Genomic DNA, 20,175 nt, shown 5'->3' with positions numbered 1-20,175 from the left:
CGGTCATCAAATTTAGGTGACATGGAGATGGCCACCTGTGGGGGTGTAGACAGCTCTGGGGGAGGTTACACAGGCAGCAGGGCTGGGGGCTCCCTCTGGTCTGGGAAGCACTGACGCCTACTGCACCCACGTGGCCCTCCCTCCTAACACACCAACCCCCTCCTCAACCGCCGGAAACGCCATGCAATCTGCTTCATGCTATTTATACCCTATGTTATGGGTCAAATGGAAGTGTTGCTCATTCAGAGAAAAGCAGACAGAAAAGTTAACCCTCGGCAGGCCCTTTCTGCATAAAAAGAACACTTGCATTTTTGTTTAAAGCCAAACCCAAACCCATAAGCATTATTTCTCATCTTCCTCTTTGGAGATCTGAAGTGGAGTGAGTGTCAACTGAGAGAGGACACAGGCCGGCTGGCAACGTACCTCGAGCAAGGGCCGTCTGTGACCCACCTTGCAAATCAGAACAAGAGAAGAGTCACGTTAATTTCTTTATTAACTTAAAAAGCCAAGGAAGCACATGCATCGCTTAGTAGGGATACGGGCATCTTACTTTCTGTCCTGTGGGTCCAGCGCACAGAAGATCACGCTGCTCACGGGGTAGTGTCTCCGGAAGAAGAGCCTGCAGGGACACAGGGGAGCACAAGCCCGTCACTGGGGTCTTTCAGTGACAGTGCTGCCCTAGGAGCCCCATGAGGAGGCTTACGCGGGCAGAAGTCTATTTCATGCTTTTACCGGTCATCTGGAGAGAAGAGTAGAGCGTACATTTGTTAGAGATCAGCAGACATATGAAGCTGGGCGCTTGGGAAGGAGCAAGTCTTGGGGTGAAGGCAAGCACCGTGAACAGCAAAATGGAGAAACTGCATCAAACTGAGTGAGTCCTGGCCTTCCTGCCTTCATCCCAGGAAGCCACCCACTATCTACAGCTTTAGATGATTGCCTGTGAAAAGGGCTTCAGTATAGCCCACCATTCTCCTGCGAGGGGAGCCCAGTCACCTCCATAAGGGATCTAACGGCCTTCTGTAAACTGTGCACATTAAATTCACTGGGAGGTGCTGCTAACGCCAGGCCAGTACAGTCGCTGGGAGAACCATCAGAGGACCCCTCTGTAGGGGTCCCAGCCCCTGTCACTCGTCCTTTGCTTCATGGCCAGCCCTGTGTGCCCCACGCCAGCTGGACAAGTGCCCCCTCCTCCTGAGGGAGGTGGTGTCCCCAGAGGCCAGCATAAGGGAAAGGGATGGGCAGAGCCAGGCACCTTTCCATGGGGGATGCTGAGGAAACAGTCCCCTTTATCCAGCATCAGCTGTACAGGCATGTTCCGTCTGGCAAAAAGAAAGCTCCTGAGTGCTGTGGGCGCAGCCCATCCCCAGGGTTTTGTAAGCACACGGGGAAACCAGAGGTACACAAAGAGCACACCGGTAGCAGAAGAAAATAGAGGCTGCAAAGGAAGGAGCCGTGCTGTCCCGCCTGACCCTGTGTCCACGCTTCGACCGAGCCAGGCTCGCAGCTTGTGTCTATTTCATTTAAGTCACAAACATTCTGAGCAGTTACCTCGGTGCAGCTTGAAAAGTGAGGGAACTGAGTGCAAGGCATGCGGGGCCTGCTGCGCGGATCACTTGGGTCAAGAGGGGAGCGAGGACCCAATTTGAGCGGTAGAACCCACACCCCACCCCACACTCCCCGCCTATTTTATCCTGAGAGCAGTGGTTCAGAGCCCCTCCCAAGCCCAGGACTAGCTCTGGAGCAGGGGCCACGCTGGGAAGAGCTCCTCAGGCACTGGTGTGGGCGCTGCCCTTCCAGCTGGCATGGGGACTGGTGGCTGCCTACCCCTCGAAGCTCCTGCCACCACTCTGCTTTTTAGGGCAGCTGATCAGGCTCCTTCATTAACTACAGCAGGCTGTTTCCACTGCAAATAAAAAACTGCCTTTTAAATGCCTTTCATCCTGAGGTCAAAGGCTCTGCCATTGTTCTGTCCAGGCACCTAACCCTGCTCTGTGCTCCGGCTGGAGCTCCACAAGTGCCCCCTCTCCCTGAACCTCCACTCCCTTGGAACCCACTCAGCGACAGCTTGGCAGGAAGTCCCTGGAAACTGAAAAAGCATCTACTGCCTAGATGTTCAAATGTTGCTAACTAAGATATAGTACTATACAGTATCTAAATAATAGTTAATAATTATTGACATAAATTATTCTTTTATATTATATATATTATATAATTAACATTAACTTAATACTGAAATAATATCTAACAAGGTCATACTCTTACCTGAAACAGGATAATAGTTATAACTTCTGTCATAACTGTTAGAAGTAATGACACTAAAGCAAAGATGAGTAGAGTCTACCATAGTCACGGAGTATTTTTACAGAAATGACTTAGAAGATTTTTGCAATTGCAGATTACACACACACTGTGTGTGTATCTAAGAGATACTCAAAGATCTATGTATCTTTTTAAAATTTTTACTGATTCTTTAAAAAAACAGCATGTGGGCCAAATGTTAATAGTTTATATATGTCTCTGGGGACATACCGAACGAACATCAGGACAAAGCACAGACGGACCGGATCATCGATTCGTTCCTGAACCGCAAAGCTCTGCCTGGTGACCACCACACGTCCAGGGGCTTGAGCAGAGCTGGTAGGAGGTCTAACCCCAGGTGAGGCCAGAAGCCTTGCCCGCCCACCCCGGCAGCCCGGCCACTGGGCACACTCACTTCCTCTGGTTGTCTGTCAGGGTGATGCCCTGGGCCGACACCTTGAAGTGCACAACTGTGGACAAGGGAGGTGGCTCCTGGACTAGGGTCATGCTCAGGGCCTTCTGGATGGCTTGGTGGCCCGTGAGGGACTCCATCTCCACGGAGTTCAGGTACCACACATTGCAGGCTGGAAGACACAGGGGGAAGTGGCGTTAATGCGTCTGCCAGACTCAAGGGCCCTGGGGCTTACGAATGACGTGCATAAATTCATGGCCAGGTGTATCTGAGGCAAGCGCCCTTTATTTCTAATTCCAAAGGTGTGGAGAGCGAGTGACTCAGAGACACACACACACCCAGCACTGGAGTCAAGGAGACTTCGCCCACTGGTCAGGATGTGTTTCCACCTCTGCTGAGTTATTTATACCTGGCATCCCTGGGGGGATGGGGGGACTGGAGGCACCTCCTCAGTCTCAGTGTGGGCCTAGGTGGGACGAGAGCCCAACCACACCTGCAGTTAAGGAAACATCCCAAGAGGGGAGCGTGCAGTCTGGACCCTGACTATCCACCCTGCAAGGAGTTCTAAAAGCACAGGCATCCAGAAAGAGCTGCTGAGAACGAATGACTTGCAGTGACTCAGAATACAGTTCTGTCCCAGGCAAAGAGCTGGGACAGCCTGTCCCATCCCCACACTGCAGGGGGCTGGGGGCTTGTCCATTGCCATCACCCCTTGGAGAGGCAAATAGCTGATTGTGAATGCGGCTTTGTAAACAGCCTGAAGGCCTTTTGAGCCTAGCTCCCTGCATAAGTCAATGGGTTGTTGTGACCACGGGACATTCAGACTCTGCCTCAAGTTCAGTTGTGTAGGAGCCATGACCTCTCCTGGCCACTCCCCAAGGATGTGTTCCCCCCAGGAACAGAGCCACTCTCATTCCCCAGTCTGCCAGATGCAGCTCTGAGAGTGAGTAGGGGTATCTTCATTCCATCTCTAAAGGCCTCTAGATATTCACTAAACAGAAGCGAAAGTGCTTTCCTGTGACTGGATCGATTAACCGGGCTGTGTTCCCACCCAGGCTGTCTTCCTTTGGGAGAGTCTCCCTGGAGGCCTGGCCACAAACTGGCTCCGCCTCCACCCCAACTTCTGAGACTGAGCAGCAGTCACACCTGTTGGCAGGTGCGCTGCCACATGACCATGCAGGTGGGTTAAGAAGAACAGAAATAAAGTATAGTGTCCCTGGTGTCAAGACGCAGGGCACACCCACAAGAACCCTGCGGCTTGTCCACAGCTCTCTTAAGCTGGGGTCGCTAGGACTGCGTCTCATGCTGCAAAAATGGCCTGGCCTGAAACTAATAAGCAATTACAGCAAGGCTGCAGGACATAAGGTGAATATACAAGTTAGTCACTTCCCTAAGAACAAGAGGAATTTGGAACTAAAAACACAATCCCAATTTATATTAGCACCCCCAAAATGAAATAGGTATAAGTCTAATAAAATATTGTATGTACAAGATCTATATGAGGAAAAGTATAAAACTCCCACTAATAAAATCAAAAAACTAAACTAAATATTCCACATTCATGAATGGGAAAACTCAATATATAATTAAGATGTCAGTTCTTCCCAAAAGTGATCTGTCGAGGCAATGAAATCCCCATCTAAATTGTAGCAACTTACTCTGTGGGTATGAACAAACCTACTCTAAAGTTTATATGGAGAATAAAAGACCCAGGGAAGTCGACACAATACTGAAGGAGAAGAATCAAATGAGAGGACTGATAATATTAATACTTGACTTACTATAAAATGTCAGTAATCAAGACAGTGTGGTATTGGTGAAATAATAAGACAAATAGATGAATAGAGGAATGAATAGAGAGTCCAGAAATAGACCCACATTAATGCAGTCAGTTGATCTTTGACAAAGGAACAGAGGAGATACAATGTAGCAAAGACAGTCTCTTCCCACAAATGGTGCTGGAACAACTGGACATCCACATGCAAAAACAATCAATCTAGACACAGACCTTAAATCCACCACAAAAATTAACTCAAAATAGAACAGATGCAAATGTAAAATGTAAACTATAAAACTCTTATAAGACAGGAGAAAACTGAGATGACCTTGGTGATAACTTTCTAGATAACAAAAGACATGATCCATGAAAAGAAGTACTGATAAACTGGGCTTCATTAAAATAAAAAAACTTATGCTTTGAGAGACACTGTGAAGAGGATGAGAAGACAAGCTGCCTCCTAGGAGAAAGTATTTGCAAAAGACAAATCTCACAAAGAACCAAAATATACAAAGAACTCGTAAAATTTAGCAATAAGAAAACAAATAACCCTATTGAAAAATGAACAAACAACCTTAACAGACACCTTACCAAAGAAGATATGAAGATGGCAGACAAGCACATGAAAGATGCTCCACGTCATACGTCATTGGGAAGATGCAAATTTAAATGACAATGAGATACCACTAAGCACCTATTTTGAATGACCAAACTCCAGGACACTGACAACACCAACTGCTGGGAGGGTGTGGAGCAGGAGGGAGTCTCATGCATTGCTGTGGGAATGCAAAATGGTGCAGCCACTTGGGAAGACAGTTAGGTGGTTTCTCACAAAATGAACACACTCTTACCATATGATCCAGCAACTGTGCTCCTTGATACTTATCCAAAGGAGTTGACAGTTACGTCCACATGAAAACCTGCATGTGGATGTTTATAGCAGTTTTATTCACAATTACCAAAATATGTAAGCATTCAAGATGTCCTTCAGTGGGTGAATGGATAAAGTGTGGTATATCCAGACAATAGAATATTATTCAACACTAAAAGGAAACAGCTCTCAGGCCCTAAAAGGACATGGAGGAATCTTAAATGCATAATACTAAGTGAAAGAATCCAATCTGAAAAGGCTCCACTACTGTATGATTCTAATCATATGACACTCTGGAAAAGTGAAACCACAGAGACAATCAAAGGATTGGTTTTCCAGGATCTGGGAGGAGGGATGAGCAGGTGGAGCACAGAGGATGTTTCGGGCAGTGAAACTATTCTGTGTGATACTACAATGGTGGATACGTGTCATTAAACATTTGTCCAAATCCATGGGCTTCCCAGGTGGCGCTACTGGGAAAGAACCCACCTGCCAATGCAGACATAAGAGACTCAAGTTCGATCCCTGAGTCCGAAAGATCCCCTGGAGGAGGGCATGACAACCCACTCCAGTATTCTTGCCTGGGAAATCTCCATTGACAGAGGAGCCTGGCGGGCTAGAGTCCATGGGGTCTCAAGGAGTAGGACATGAATGAAGCAACTTAGCACGCACGCATGGAATGTACACCAGGAGTGAACAGTTATGTAAACTATGGACTCCGGGTGACTGAGATGGGTCAACGTAGGTTCATCAGCTCTAACAAATGTCCCACCTGATGGAGGATGTTGTTAATTGAGAGGCTGTGCATGTGTGTGGGGACAGGGGGTATAAGAGAAACCTCTGCAGCACCCTCTATGAACCCAAAACTGTGCTGAAAAATAAAATATATTAATAAGAAAAGAGTGCCCCCAGTAGCTCACTGTCTAGGGGTCAGTGTCACCCTGGGTCAAACTGTGGACTCATTGATCACTTTACTATATATCTGCTGGAGGGGCACATTACCCACAGTCTATCTGACCATGTCCTCAAATGAAACACAGGTTGTGACATTTATACCACTGAATTTGGTCTTGTTCAGCCTGTGGAGTCCTGGCCCTGCCGCCAGGACACTTGCCCCGCCATCCCCAGCCCAGCCCTGTGGTGGCTTATATAGAAGGAAGCCTCCTCTGACACAGCAAGGAAAGGAACCCAGCCTGCAGGCAAGAAAGGAATCCCACCTCTGCCCAGGAGCCAGTAGGAGAGGAAAACACATCGAGGACTGACCTGCCCCTTGCTTCAGCAGCTCGGCCGCAGAGTTGGCCGCTGTTTGCTGAGGATTTTCGGCTATTTCCTCCAATGGATCTGTAGGAAGAAGGAACAAGAAAATGCATCCCAGAGGGTGACAGGCAGGCTCTGCAGAGCTGGGCCTTCCTCCGGGCAACAACAGCTGCACCCAGAGAAGCCATCATCACACTTCAAGCAAAATCTGCGCTGGCACAGGCCAGAAAATTACCCTTCTCATCTATGAATTAATTTATATGAACAACTACATTTTGAAACGTAAGTCACATCTGCTTATATTTATCTGCTTATATTTTAAATTAATCATCTTTCTGGAACATAATGCAATTATGTGAACTTGAGATGGCTTAGGAAAGCAGGGATATGTCTGATCATATGCTGTGGGTACTATTTTTAAAAATTCTTTTCCCATGGTAGTTTGAAGCAAACACAAAGGTAAAGAGAATAGTTCATCTAGCACCTAAAGTCAACAATATCAACATTTTTCTGATTTTGTAGAATTATAAAAATGAAATGTAAATGACCTTGTAGGTCTCTGAGTCCAAGCATTTTATACTTCTGAGCTATAGAATCTTTGCTCCACAGAAGCTTTTCACAAAGCCATGATATAAAGATATGAGCGGAGGCTGTGGGGGCAGTGGGCCACCTCTTACCTGACCTGACCTATTCAGGGTTTACCCACAGACATGTGATGGAAAGGAAGTTTTGGTCTGATTTTTATCGCTGAATCTCTATAGATTCCAACACCTTGTGAATGACCCCACACAGAGAGCCAGAGCAGCCCTGGGGCCCCAGCAGCGTACCTCTATCCGGAATGAGCAGTTTGCAGGGCAAAGCCAAGGGCGTAATGGAATGCTGACACACCAAAGCCGTCAGGCTCCCTGTGAATGGATGAACAGCAAACAGGAGTGAGCACAGCCCTAAATACTGCATTGCTCAGCCAATTCATCTACTGAAAGGAGGCTGTTGTAAAGCATGACACCTTATATTTTTAGCAACCTACATACTCAATAACTGGGAATTTGTGCAAAGCTTCAGTGAAGCAGCAAGTCCAGCAGACAGCGAAGGGGCAGGTAATAGGAACTACAGATGATTCTCACCAAAGACGTGCCATTGCCAATTTATAAAGAACAAGTCACACAGTCTGCTGATTCTGAGACCGCCCCCACTGGCACCACCAAATTGTCTCTGTAAGGCGATGCTTTGGTTTGCTCAAGCTGCCTGTGAGTGCATGCCATCTTTTGGACATGCCTGCAGGGTCAAAAATTATCTCTTCTCACAGGGAATCTGTGCTTTCCTTGTGCCTGGTGGACTCCCAACCTTGTCCATACTTCTCTGCTCGCCTGCATAGACCATACCTAACGGAATCTGCATTTCCAATCCTAGCACGGTGCATCTTATTTGCCTAGTTTTAAGAATGCTTTTAAGAACAATTTCATATCCAGTTTATTTTAGAAATGATAATTGAGGGATCTAAAAATGGGGATGAAAAGTAGATGCTCTGAGTGAAGCCCCAGCAGACTGATGGACCAAGCAGAGGGAGCTCATGCTCATGGGTTCAGACACCATGTCAGGCGCTCAGCCACTTACCGAAATATGGTTCATTGGAGCACCCTTTCAACCGCACTCCTTTTGGGGTACACTCAATCAAAAAATGCCGAACAAGTTCATTGGCCAAATCTCCAGCTGAGGGGAGAGATTTAAAAGAAAGAGAAGAGCATTTTTAAAAATGAGAGCATGGGAGGATGAGAGAGCATGAAGGAGAATCTGGCCCCTGCAACAGGTAGGCTGCCAACAACCACTCCAGTAATAGCAGCTGGATTACAGGACAGTGGCTGAGCACTGCCTGGATGGGCAGCTAGAACTCACTCCAGTGACCACGGCTAGAGGTGGAGGAATCCTTGGGAAAGAGCCTTAAACATTCTGCAGAATTCCCAGTTATGGGAATAAGCAGCTAAGAACTGAGAACATGGACCTCCAGTTCCTTCACCTCCTAAGACGAGAGCTTAGAAGGACCCAGACACAGCATGATGGCCAAGAATGAATCACTGGAAAGAGCTGGAAGGGTGACAGTCTTCTGAGTAAGATTTAGCCAGGAGTCAGGTACCAAGCCCCTTCTGAAAGCAAGCCCTCTAATCATATTGCTACTACACTGTGTTCGTGCCAGCCCACAAGCCCAAAAAGAAAGTGCATCCTGAAAAATCACAGAATGGCACTGTCTGGTGGTGGAAAAGTACTAATAACAAACAGAAGAAAAAGAAGTCACTGCTGTGCTAATGAATCCCGCAGACCTTCATGCTGTGCTGTGTCTCTGTCCCACCTCCTTCAGCACCCTCCCTGAGAATGTGTCTCCAGAGCAACAGGTTTCCATGGGAATGTGTCTGCTGTAACTTCTAACATTAGGTTTGGGCCCCACACCTGGCCCACAGCAGGTTCCCTAATAATGCTTACTATAAACAGCAGTGACAAATATCAACATCAGTGTCAGCATTTTGCAGGGGCAGTATAGCTGGTAGGAAAGGAAATGATCAGATTCCATAAAAGGCAGTACTGAATAAAAACAGGGAAAGGAACATTTTGCCATTCAGCTGTGGGAGGAAAATAATCCATGGCTTCTAAACTGAAGGGAGACCCAGAGTGTGGTCTGGATGCCGGTGGTGAGAAGTGACTCAGTGGGAAACCAGCTGTGTAGGGGTTTGGAGAACAGCCCCCGCCACACGTCTGTCGCTGTTCTGTCTCCGGGGTACCAGGGGTGGCTGGTGACTTGCTGGGCTTTTTCCTGGTTTAGTCAACTCTCCTCTCAGATCTGTCCTTACACTGTGAAATCCAAATGCCAGATCCAAGGGCTGGTTGAAGACTTGGCAGCCAGATAAAATTTCACCAAGAGGATGCCAGTAACGCTGCATGTCCAGAAATCTGCTATTCTAAAATCCTCTATTTTGTTGCCTTCGCCTGAAGACTGAGTCAATATTGACCTTAGAGGCAGGATGCACACCTGGAGATTAAGAATTATACACTACCATCTGTATTTCCAAAAAGATAACACATGCAGGAAAAAAAAAGTTTTGGCCTAGGTTTGAAAGCTCCAGCTGAACACCAAGGGGGGCAGAATCTGTGCTCATTCTGGTCCACCCTTCCCTCACCCAGGTGAGTCCAGGTGCCCCAGCAAGAGTCATGTGACCTGCTGACATTCCAGCCCACAATCTCCATTTAGGGGAAAAGAATCTTTTCCCTTTCCTTAGAATTTGTGGCATAGTTGGTAAAAAAAAAAAAAAAAAAAAAAGGCACAGAGGGCAGGATGAGATCAAAAAAAAAAAAGAATAAACCAGAAGCCATATATTAGGGGACAGAGGAAGGGAGAAAGTGTATTGCTTTGTTGGGAACTGAGCTTGTCCCTGAGGGAGCAGTGAGAAAAGACCTGTTGATATTATATTTGAATGGGTGGTTATCAGCATGAGCTCAGGAATTTTTTTAGATGGGCTTCCCAGGTGGTGTTAGTTAGATGAAGAACCTGCCTGCTAATGTAGGAAACGTGTAAGAAACATGAGTTCTATGCTGGGTTGGGAAGATCCCCTGGAGGAGGAAATGGCAACCCACTCCAGTATTCTTGCTTGGAGAATTCCATGGACAGAGGAGCCTGGTGGGCTGCAGTCCACAGGGTTGCAGAGTCAGACACAACTGAGTGACTAACACTTTCACTTTTCACATTCCCTAGCTCAGGTCCTAGAAAGGAGTTATATTCTGACACCAAACTAGAGATTAGATTTTGGTTTCTAGATACTATTCCCCAATATTAAAGAACCAAGGATCTTTAGAGAAATGGCCGGAGCAGGGGAAGTACAAGGTAAGCCTAAAACACGCTTGCTTTCAGAAAGCTGGAGCACTCATGGGCTAATGGGAGTATGTCAGAAGGACACGGGGTCACTGGAAGGACCTTCACTAGTTAAATCCAGTATCCTCGAAAACCAAAAAGCCATGGTGGTGATGGATTATGAAACACAGAAAAGGGCACGTGGGGGCTTCCCCACAAGGCTATCACCTGTGGTTGGATACATGCACGTCTGCTTCATAATAATGTTCACCTATGCATGTAGGCATCACAAACGCTTTTGTACCTGGTTATGTTCACGACTGAAAACATTAAAAAGGTCAGAAGACGCCCTGCCTGCACTACACCTTATTCAGCTAGAACCTGCCACCACTGCAATGCTGGACGAGAGACGGAGGAAGTCTTTGTCCTTTTCCCCGAGAAGGGAGAGTCTCAAGACTTCAGGCTTGCACTGGCCTCATCTTCAGTCCATCAAAATACTCTACAGGGTGTAGGAACAAGAACTGTGTATACTGTATGCCACCTTCTATGTAAGAGAAAAGGAAAAATGCCTATCTGTGTGCACCGAACAGATAGAAGACACAGGAATTTATTACAGATGTTTACCCACAGGAAGCAAGAGGGGACTGAGGCAGACAGGGCTGAAAATGGAAACAAAGACTCCTGATCAGAGGCCTTGCTTTATTGTTCTGTTATCTGAACAATAGGATGGATCACCCATCAAAACAAGCTAAAAAAAGAAAAAGGAAATTTATAAATAATTAACCTTCCTTCTTGAGCTAGGACAGTACTTACTAAAATACACCTGAAAAAAATAAATACTAAGAGGAAAACCTATGAGTGCTGTTACAAGTCACCCACCACCTCATGGGAACAGAGGGAACTGACAGGCGAGGCCCCGCTGAGCAGAGCTGGACCCACCTTTCTTGTTCATCTGCAGGACAGAGGGCGGGGGTGTGGCCACCTTCATGGCCAGGCCGTAGGCGCCTCGGAAGGAGTGGCTGTCCCTGACGATGAATGACCCGGGCTCCTTGTCCTTCAGCATGGCGATGGCTGCAGAGGGGAACAGACAGACATGAGTGTCTGTGGGGGACGCCACGGCCTGACTCCACTTACGGCCGTGACAAGGGTAAGGGAAACTGCAATGACCAGAAGTTCCGTGGGGGCCTGACTATTTTATTTTACAGGGTGGCCCGTCCGTTCAGATCACAAAGGTACTGCCTTCACACTCAATTCCCATTAACTCCACAGCATCTTTGAAGCCCAAATGAGGACCCCACCTGACAGCCCAGGAAACCGAGGCCCACTGGTTCCAGCCAGACCAGGTCTCCGCACACAGCACGCGGAGCAGGAAGTCAGGCAGGGCTGCCCCTTGGTCCCCAGCGTGGCCCTGCCCTACGGCTCCCTGCGCAGCACTTTTCTTAAGAGATTTTAGAACGTGCGCTTTCAACTTTCCATAGGAGGAAAGAAATTTCCAATCATACTTTCTGAAGACTGTGGATGTACCCCCAAAGTTACTGAATATTTAATAAAGTCTCAAGGTTTGGCCCAGGGGATGGCCGTAGGTAGCCCTGTGTCCCGTGGCTCGGAGGCAGGGGTGGCAACTGTGGCCAGCTGTTTCCTGTCTGGACGAGGCTGTGAACCCCATCTGATGTGGCCAGTGAGGGCCATGAAATGCACCTGGCACTGCACCTGCCATCTGCCCCAGGGAGGCTGGAACACAGGTAGCTCTACTATCCCTCCCCTTGAAGCTCAAGGTCCGGCCTCCCAGGTCCTGGGCTCAGGATACAGGAAAAAAGAGGGATGGGTTAGCATCACAGTATCCTCAGGTTGATGCGGCCCAGACACCAGTGAGAATTTTCTCCAGTAACCAGAACACCTCTCAAGATTTCTTTTATACATTTTACAAAAAGAAAACTAGGGATTTAAAGTATAAAGCACTACACACTTATAGCCATGGAAATGCTGCCTTTCTGTAGAGCCCAGGGCCCTGTCTGGAGTAGAGTGGGCCGGACATTAACCCGGGAGTGGCTGGAAGCACCATCAGCAACAGGAAATAACCCCAGAGAGCCCCCTGTTCCAGGCCCTCTGTGTACCCTGACTCCAGCCCCACCCCACAACATGGCATTTGCTTGGCTGCAGACAAAACGGCCAGTTTCTTCTACACCTTTTTCCATGCACTGCCCCAGCCTGTGGCAGGAGAGGCCCCAAGCATGAGCTTATGCGCATGGTGGGAAAGAAGCAGAGGAAAGCACACGCTCTCTAAGGGGAGGGGGTCTGGTGTGACCCCAGGGGTGCAAGCCTGACACGTGGAGCCACAGCCCACCTGCTGCTCTGGTACCCGCCTCCCAAGATGGGTGGGGAACAGACACCAGGGACCCAGACCCATGCAGCAGGTCTTATCTCATAGCATGTTTTCTGATTATGGGGGCTGAACATATGTTATTTTTTTAAAGTAGGGGAAAGATCACTTATAGAAGTTACAGTTTTCAACTGTGATAGCCTCATCAGAGCCTTTTCTTTGTAAGTCATGATTTTACTTCACTGTGGTACAAAGAAGTGCCCCAGCCTTGTGGGCCAGCAGACTTCTGGGTGGCGGAGAGAAGGCTGGCTCCTTTCTGGCCCATTCTACCCTCTCAGGCCTCCCCTCTCCACCCATCACCAGGCTATCTGGGTACAAGAGAGCCTGAGGGCCATGCTGGACTCATTGTTTCTGAAACAGAAATGAACCCTTGCTGAGGTTGTGAGAACAAGCTAGTGTACCTCCAGGGGCAAGGCCGGCTCTGCCATGTGGCTGCAGGGGCAGCAGCCACATCCTTACCACCTCTCTCCCTGCAGCTGGAGCTTTCAAGGATGCTGGAGCAGAGACCAGACAGCACGGCTGGCACAGTCATACAATTTCTACTTTAGGCTTTCCCTGGTGGTACAGTGGATACGAATCCGCCTGCCAATGTAGGGGACAAGGGTTCGATCCCTGGTCTCGGAAGTTTCCACATGTCACGCTCAGAGCAACTAAGCCCGTGAACCACAACTACTGAGCCCAAGTTCTGCAAGTACTGAAGTCCGAGCACCCAGAGTCTGTACTCTGCAACAAGAGAAGCCACCACAACGAGAAGCCCATGTACCACCACAATGAAAAGTAGCCCTGGTTCGCTGTAACGAGAGAAAGCCTACATAAAGCAACGAAGACCCAGTGCAGCCAAAAATGAATAAATTAAAAAAAATGTTCTACTTTACTTTTGAGCCCCTTTTCTCCTGAGGTTTTTATGTTCACCTCTAAAAAAACTCCCAAGGAACTAACCTTTCCATAGAAATATGTGAACAGTTGTGCCCCAAAACAGGCAATAGGTTTTCTCCCCCTCCTGCATCTCCCTGAAATTTCATCACAGTTTTTTCCAGAAAACAGCACATCCCAGCAGTTACAACAAACCCACAAGAGGCGTTCTTCCATTTGGAGAAGTTGGCACACCCACCAGAGCATTCGTTTGTGTAGGTGCTGTCTGCACAAAATATCCAGAAAATAGAAGAGGTTCCGCTTTTGGAGTTCAACTGGAAAAATCAACGCCCCATGCACATATTAGCTATTTTAAGATGGGATCCACCCCAAAGAAATATTTTTAAATGTGTGGCTAAGGATTGGGGGCAGGAGGAGAAGGGGACGACAGAGGATGAGAGGGCTGGATGGCATCACTGACTCAATGGGCGTGAGTCTGAGTGAACTCCGGGAGTTGGTCATGGACAGGGAGGCCTGGCGTGCTGCAATTCATGGGGTCATAAAGAGTCTGAAGTGAACTGAAGGTGGCTTAGACAGTAAAGAATCCACCTGCAGTGTAGGAGACCTGGGTTGGATCTCTGGGTCGGGAAGATCCCATGGAGGAGGGCATGGCAACCCATTCCAGTAGTCTTGCCTGGAGAATCCTATGGACAGAGGAACCTGGTGGGCTACAGTCCATGGGGTCACAAAGAGTCAGACATAACTGAGCACTAAGCATAGCAAGATTAGTCAAATGACAACAATAACTCCTACTGCCTAGCAGATGCCAACAAGGGAGGTTCCCTCCACCCAGAGTCTCTCCCCCACACCCTATGAGGCAGGCTGTGCCATGCCTGTCTTGCAGGACCCATCGGGAGCACTCCAACCAAGCCCGCCTCTTCATTCAGAGAAGGAGACGATCCAGCCCAGCCTCCACCCTGGTCTGAAAGACTGAGCTGCTGGAGTAGGATGGTCTGTTTAGAACGCTCAAGAGCAAGGTCCTCAACAAGCACTCTCAGGGTCTGTCGAGCTGGATGAGGCACTGAGCACTAGAGCTAAGGACCACAGTCAGGGGGGTTCTTGCAACCAGAGCAGGGAGGGGATGGGAACGGAGCATCTGGCCACACCAGAGCCTGAAATGTGGTGAGTGCACACAGCACAAAGGCCAATTCAGGGACTCAGAAGCCTCTTGGGGCCAAGAGGGCTCCCCCCACATGACATGACAATTGGTCCATTGAGCTCATGGGAAGAAAGCCACATTCTTACCATTTTTATTATCTGCCTAATTGAGTATAAGAATTTCTATGAAAAAGTTGGACGGCGCTGTTTTCCAGGCATTTAACTATTCACATCCAGGCATTTCTGAGGAATTCCCCATGAGAGCAGTTCCTAGTTTTTTCCCTAAGTTGAGATCCCAGCACAGAGTGGCGGTTCACCATGCGTTTAGCACGCCTGGCCACTGGAACACCCGCCATCCCTTTTCTCAGTCCAGCACCCCCAGCCACCCACCCCGGGGAACCTCCTTCCTGGGCATCCTGACCAGCATCTGCCAGCCCCCCAGCCAGTTCCATGTCATCCTCTCCGAGAGAGGCCTGGGAGTGATGAGCCCACAGGCGGCCGTGTCATCACCTCCAGGGAGGACAATAGCACCTCGCAGGGACCCCAGGAATTTCTGCTGAAGGAGTGAGTGCTGTTTGCCTAAGGGTCAGTCCCAGAGGGACCACCACCAATGGCATGCCAGCTTCCTTCTGGGACATCTCTTACATTCGTGTTCTAGTAAAAAGTGACATGCAACTTAGCTGCTCAAGAATATTAACAATTTCTCATATTCGCCAGCTGCCTTAAGACTGAATTACACACCCAGAGTCACTGTGCTGTGTGTGTGAGAGCTGGGCTAAGGCTGCTGGCAGTCTGTCCTTCCGATGTGACACAGGCACGTGTGCCCATTAATAGGAAAAACACTTCTTCCCCCTGACTCCCCCCTGAGGCTGGGACCCGTGACATCTCATCACAATCTGCACATCACGGGCAACACCGGCCAGACCTTGGCTGGTGGAAGCCACCAGAAATTGCACCCCAACACTGGAATGATCATGGCTGGTGCCCTTCCTGGCTGGCTCCCTCCTTATGAATGATGTTTTCCAATAAAAACTTAAAGGTTGCAGCCTTTCCCCCGAGGTGGGTAATGAAGTGCAGGCCTTGCTCTAACTCATCAATCCCCAGGTGATGCCTCCCCGACACTCCCACCCCAGACAAAGGGTCCTCATCCGGCCCACGCACCTTGCTCTCTGGAGATGTCCGCCTTGTACCAGAACTTGGATGTGTCCTGAACAAAGTTTACAGACACGTGCTTATCACCTGGATTATCTGCAAAACAAAATTTAAAAACAGTAACTATGAAGGGCGTTTTTTTATTGCAACCTCTCACCTCAAAAGGACCTAGAAGTTCAAAGTCCCACCCCAGGTGAGAGCACTCTATTTAACTACAGGGGATAAGCCTGACACGGAGCAGGGAGTGGCTGTTTGGTAACAGAAAACAAAAGAGAGCAGGACGCCTCCAAGATCAGGCACCCCATTTCACCCACACGCAGTTACAAAGACAGGAAGCACGTAGAGCAAGGCTGACATCCCTTACTCCTATCAGTGTCTAATTCTTTCTTCTACATTTAAAACATGAGATAATTAAATTTCAAATGTATTCGTTTACTTTTTTTTTTAATTACCATTACAGAACACTGACTCCAAGTGAAAGGGAAAAAAATAGAACCACCATGGATGTCAGTGTTTTCTGCTGTTGAACAAAATCTAATGTGAATAATGCAGAAGTGTGTGCATGCTCAGTCATGTCTGACTCTGCAACTCTATGGACAATAGTCCACCAAGTTCTTCTGTCCATGGGATTCTCCAGGCAAGAATACTGGAGCAGGTTGCCATTTCCTCTTCCAGGGAATCTTTCTGACTCAGGGATCGAACCCACATCTCTTATGTTGCCTGCACTGGGAAGAGGGTTCTTTACCACTAGGGTCACCTGGCAAGCCCAGGTGAATTAAGAGGCAGCTTCAGATTGGTATTTTCCTTTGGGCTAGGCTGAGATTCCCTGGTGGCTCAGTCAGTAAAGAATCCGCCTGCAATGTGGGAGAATTGGGTTTGATCCCTGGGTTGGGAAGATCCCATAGAGGAAGGCATGCCAGTACTTTTGCCTGGAAAATTCCATGGACAGAGGAGCCTGGCAGGCTACAGTCCATGGGGTCACAGAATCGGATACGACTGAGTAACTAACTTTACGTTTATTGCAGTGAGATGGAAAAGCACCCTTGAAGGCTATGGATCCTTCTCTCAAGGCACTCAGCCCAGTAGCAGCACTGGTGCTCACTGGGCAGGCCGAGCCATAACCCGAGGGTGCTTCCCTGCCCAAGTGCAGGCTTGAACACAAGGATGGGCCCCCTACCCGTGAAGATGCACCTACCTGGGGAAGGTGCTGCCCCCTCGGCAGCCTTGGAAAAGTCCGGGATGATGTTTGGAAAAGGGATGCTCATGGTACTCCCGCTGTGAGGACTGGAGAAGCCACTGGAGGATGGCGAGACGGAGCCAAAAGACCGATCTCCCTCTGAGGTCCGCTTCTTTTCGGGAAGGGGCGGCTGCCCAGGCAGAGCCAGTCCCGGGCCCTGCAGGACCGGGCTGTGGTGGCCGCTGTGTCCAGGTGCCACCGTGAGAAAGCTGTGGGACAGGAAGCTGTTGTCGGCAGCCTCAGCTGCCGTCAGTGGGTTGCCAGGGGCCTGGGCTGCTCCGTGGGAATTGGCCAGCAAGGCCCCGGGGTCCTCCCCGGCGGGGAGCCCACCTCCCACCATGGGGGCAGTGCTGAAGCTCAGGAAGGCCTGGCTGCTCGGGGGACCCAGAGCTTCCGGCGGCTCCGTCAGGGACAGCTCGGGGCTGTGGAAGGATGTCTGGAGGTCAGCAGGCGGGAAGTGGGGCCGCGCAGGGCCGTCTTTGCCAGGTCGGCTGCCCCCCAGGAGGGTCAGCTTGGACTTGGGGCTGGTCTCCACCCACTGGTGCTCAGCTGAGGAAGGGCTGTTCAAAAGACAAATGGCGAGACAATGACATATCCAGAGAGAATTAGCATTGGTTAATTAGGGGAATTAGTCTAATTAGCCTGGGAATTAGCATCGGTTCCCACATGATGGGGACAAGAGGTGGGGTACTGAGGTTCCCCTTGCAGCAACGTGGGGCTCCCCAAATATCAGAACTCAGGCCCTGCTTCTCCAGCCTCCCACCTGACCATTCACCCCAGATGCTCAGTCTACAACCTCGGGGAGGGGCGGCGGCCCCCCCTGCCTCTACAGCCTGTGTGCCTTCCTTCCCACTCTGACCTGGCAAAGTCCCCTCTTCTCTTCAGTTCAAGCTGCAGCTCCACTGCGTCCTGACTTTGAAGTCCTCCCTGACCGTGTCCATGTGAGCACAGGGATTAGCGTTGTCCTTCCCCTGGTCCCACCACACAGGCACCACCCATGTATCTGCTAAACCCCCTCCCCCTGTGTTCCTCTTCCCCATCGGTCCTCACACAGTCGATTTTCAATAAGTGCTTGCAGGACCACAAGCTAATTAAGGATACCAGTAAGAACACAAGAGATTACCATGTCAGAAATGGGAAATTCCAACAGTAAGAATACTGGAGGAGGTTCAAGAAGGAGGGACATAGGTATATCTATGGCTTATTCATGTTGATGTTTGGCAGAAACCAACACACTACTGTAAAGCAATTATCCTTCAATTAAAAATGAATAAACTTAATTATAAAAAAATATTGGAAACTATATTTAGAAATATAGAAAGACAAGTAACACGTATATCTCACTAGCAAACACATATTTGCTGTGTGTGTAATGTTAAGTCCTGATATGCAACGTGCCCCTTTTTTTGTAGAGAAATGAGGTGGGATTCAGGATGGTAACTGTAGAGCAATGTACCCACAAGTAAAACACTAAGAAATGATTCCTACCCTGAGCATGTGAATTTGCACAAGGGTAGTCCTTTGTGAAGCAGAAATAGGACATTTCTCTTTGTCCATGTCCCCCCACACCCCAGGCTTTCCCAAACACTAGCACAAATTCCTTTTTTTCCCCCGAGAGCAGTGCATCCTGCCTGCTCTCCCCACCCCCAACCTGCAGCCCTGGGCAGGCCAGCTCCTAGCCCGACCACTGCACCCCCTTTTCCAGCCTCAGCTCAGACAATGCCTTCATGGTCCTTAACTGGCTGCTCTGCCCAGACTCTAAGAGCAGTGTGTTCCTTGAGCACCCCACCTGCTAAAAGTGAAGGTGGACACAGGAGTTTTGATTTTGACTGCATTTTTGAAGACCAATGGCTGTCAGTGCACAAGGCGGCCTGGTGTCGTGTGGAGGACGAGACCCCTGCCCCCCTCTTCCCTCTGTGGTGTTCAGGCTGGGGTCTGTAAGAGCAGCCTGTGTTTGGTTCAATGGCCACCTTACCTCCCTCTCCTCTGGCTGGGGCTGTTCCCGGAAATGGTGCAGGAGGACGTGAATGCCCGCTGGAAGGAGGGCGCTGTGGGCATGTCGGCCCGGAGCATCGTGGGTTTGGGTCCAACAGGGCTCTCTGACATCCCCACAGAATGACTGAGAATCTCAGGGCAGCCTCGGGGTTCTGGAGCAAGGAAACATGAGCAGACTGTAAGCAGCAGTGCCACTTACGAAGCTTTCTGCTGCAGAAGGAGGTGATCTGACTCCACCAAGTGCAGCCTCCTCTTTCCCAGCACATTTCCAAAGGAGAAACAGCTGGCTGGTCCCCGCAGCTGTCAACACATACTCATGAGTATCATCAGTGAGTAAGCTGAGGGCCAGTTACTCTGATACACTTACCACCCCGATGAGATAAATTATTTCTCACTCTAGAAACGGCAAGGTCTCCATGCAGACCGAAGAAAGTGCAAACCAGCGGCTGTGGGGTGGGTGGGCAACTGATGAGTCTTGTGCTTTCGGCTAACACTTTCCTCCGCTAACACAGCCCTGCCTGCAGTGTCTTCACCCCCAGGAGGTGCAGAGACCACTTGGCCTGACTCTTGTCAAGGGGGGATGAGAAGCCGAACACCAGGAAACCCTGCCTGACACCTACAAACCCCAGGCAACTTCACATGTTCCACTGACCAGATGTCCACCCTGCTTACAGTCTAGCATCACTACTATTTCTGGGTATTTTTAAAAATATGCAAAATATTTTTAAAAACTAATTTTTGAGAACTAGACAAATCTACCATGGTCAATAAATAATAATAAAATAACACTGTGAGAAATACAAGTTATTTTGCTTTCTGCCTTAAAACAAGGGAGGATTGATCAGAAAATAATAAAGCTGAAAAAATTTCAAATTACTCATGTTACTCAGCTCTATCCATCATAGTCCATCCACCTATCTATCCATCCATCCATCCATTCAGCCATCCATT

General features: G+C 49.0%; 1 protein-coding gene across 6 annotated transcripts in view; it reads right to left on the bottom strand.

Annotated features, from left to right (window-relative positions):
- The window catches only part of TNS3 (tensin 3), a 223,066-nt gene that overhangs the window by 3,773 nt on the left and 199,118 nt on the right, over nt 1-20,175 (bottom strand). For all 6 annotated transcript variants that reach the window (XM_055590657.1, XM_055590659.1, XM_055590655.1 and 3 more), the window contains 10 exons: nt 19,205-19,376; nt 17,188-17,789; nt 16,002-16,088; nt 11,390-11,521; nt 8,230-8,325; nt 7,443-7,520; nt 6,622-6,699; nt 2,714-2,882; nt 551-619; nt 424-450 (listed from right to left, as the gene is read on the bottom strand). In XM_055590657.1, the coding sequence (XP_055446632.1) occupies nt 424-450; nt 551-619; nt 2,714-2,882; nt 6,622-6,699; nt 7,443-7,520; nt 8,230-8,325; nt 11,390-11,521; nt 16,002-16,088; nt 17,188-17,789; nt 19,205-19,376 (1,510 nt within the window). The remainder of the gene's footprint in view (nt 1-423; nt 451-550; nt 620-2,713; nt 2,883-6,621; nt 6,700-7,442; nt 7,521-8,229; nt 8,326-11,389; nt 11,522-16,001; nt 16,089-17,187; nt 17,790-19,204; nt 19,377-20,175) is intronic.

This window comes from Bubalus kerabau, chromosome 8 (genome assembly GCF_029407905.1).
Source record: "Bubalus kerabau isolate K-KA32 ecotype Philippines breed swamp buffalo chromosome 8, PCC_UOA_SB_1v2, whole genome shotgun sequence".
In the NCBI taxonomy this organism is placed as follows: domain Eukaryota; kingdom Metazoa; phylum Chordata; class Mammalia; order Artiodactyla; family Bovidae; genus Bubalus; species Bubalus kerabau.
This window is presented reverse-complemented; position numbering and strand designations above follow the sequence as displayed.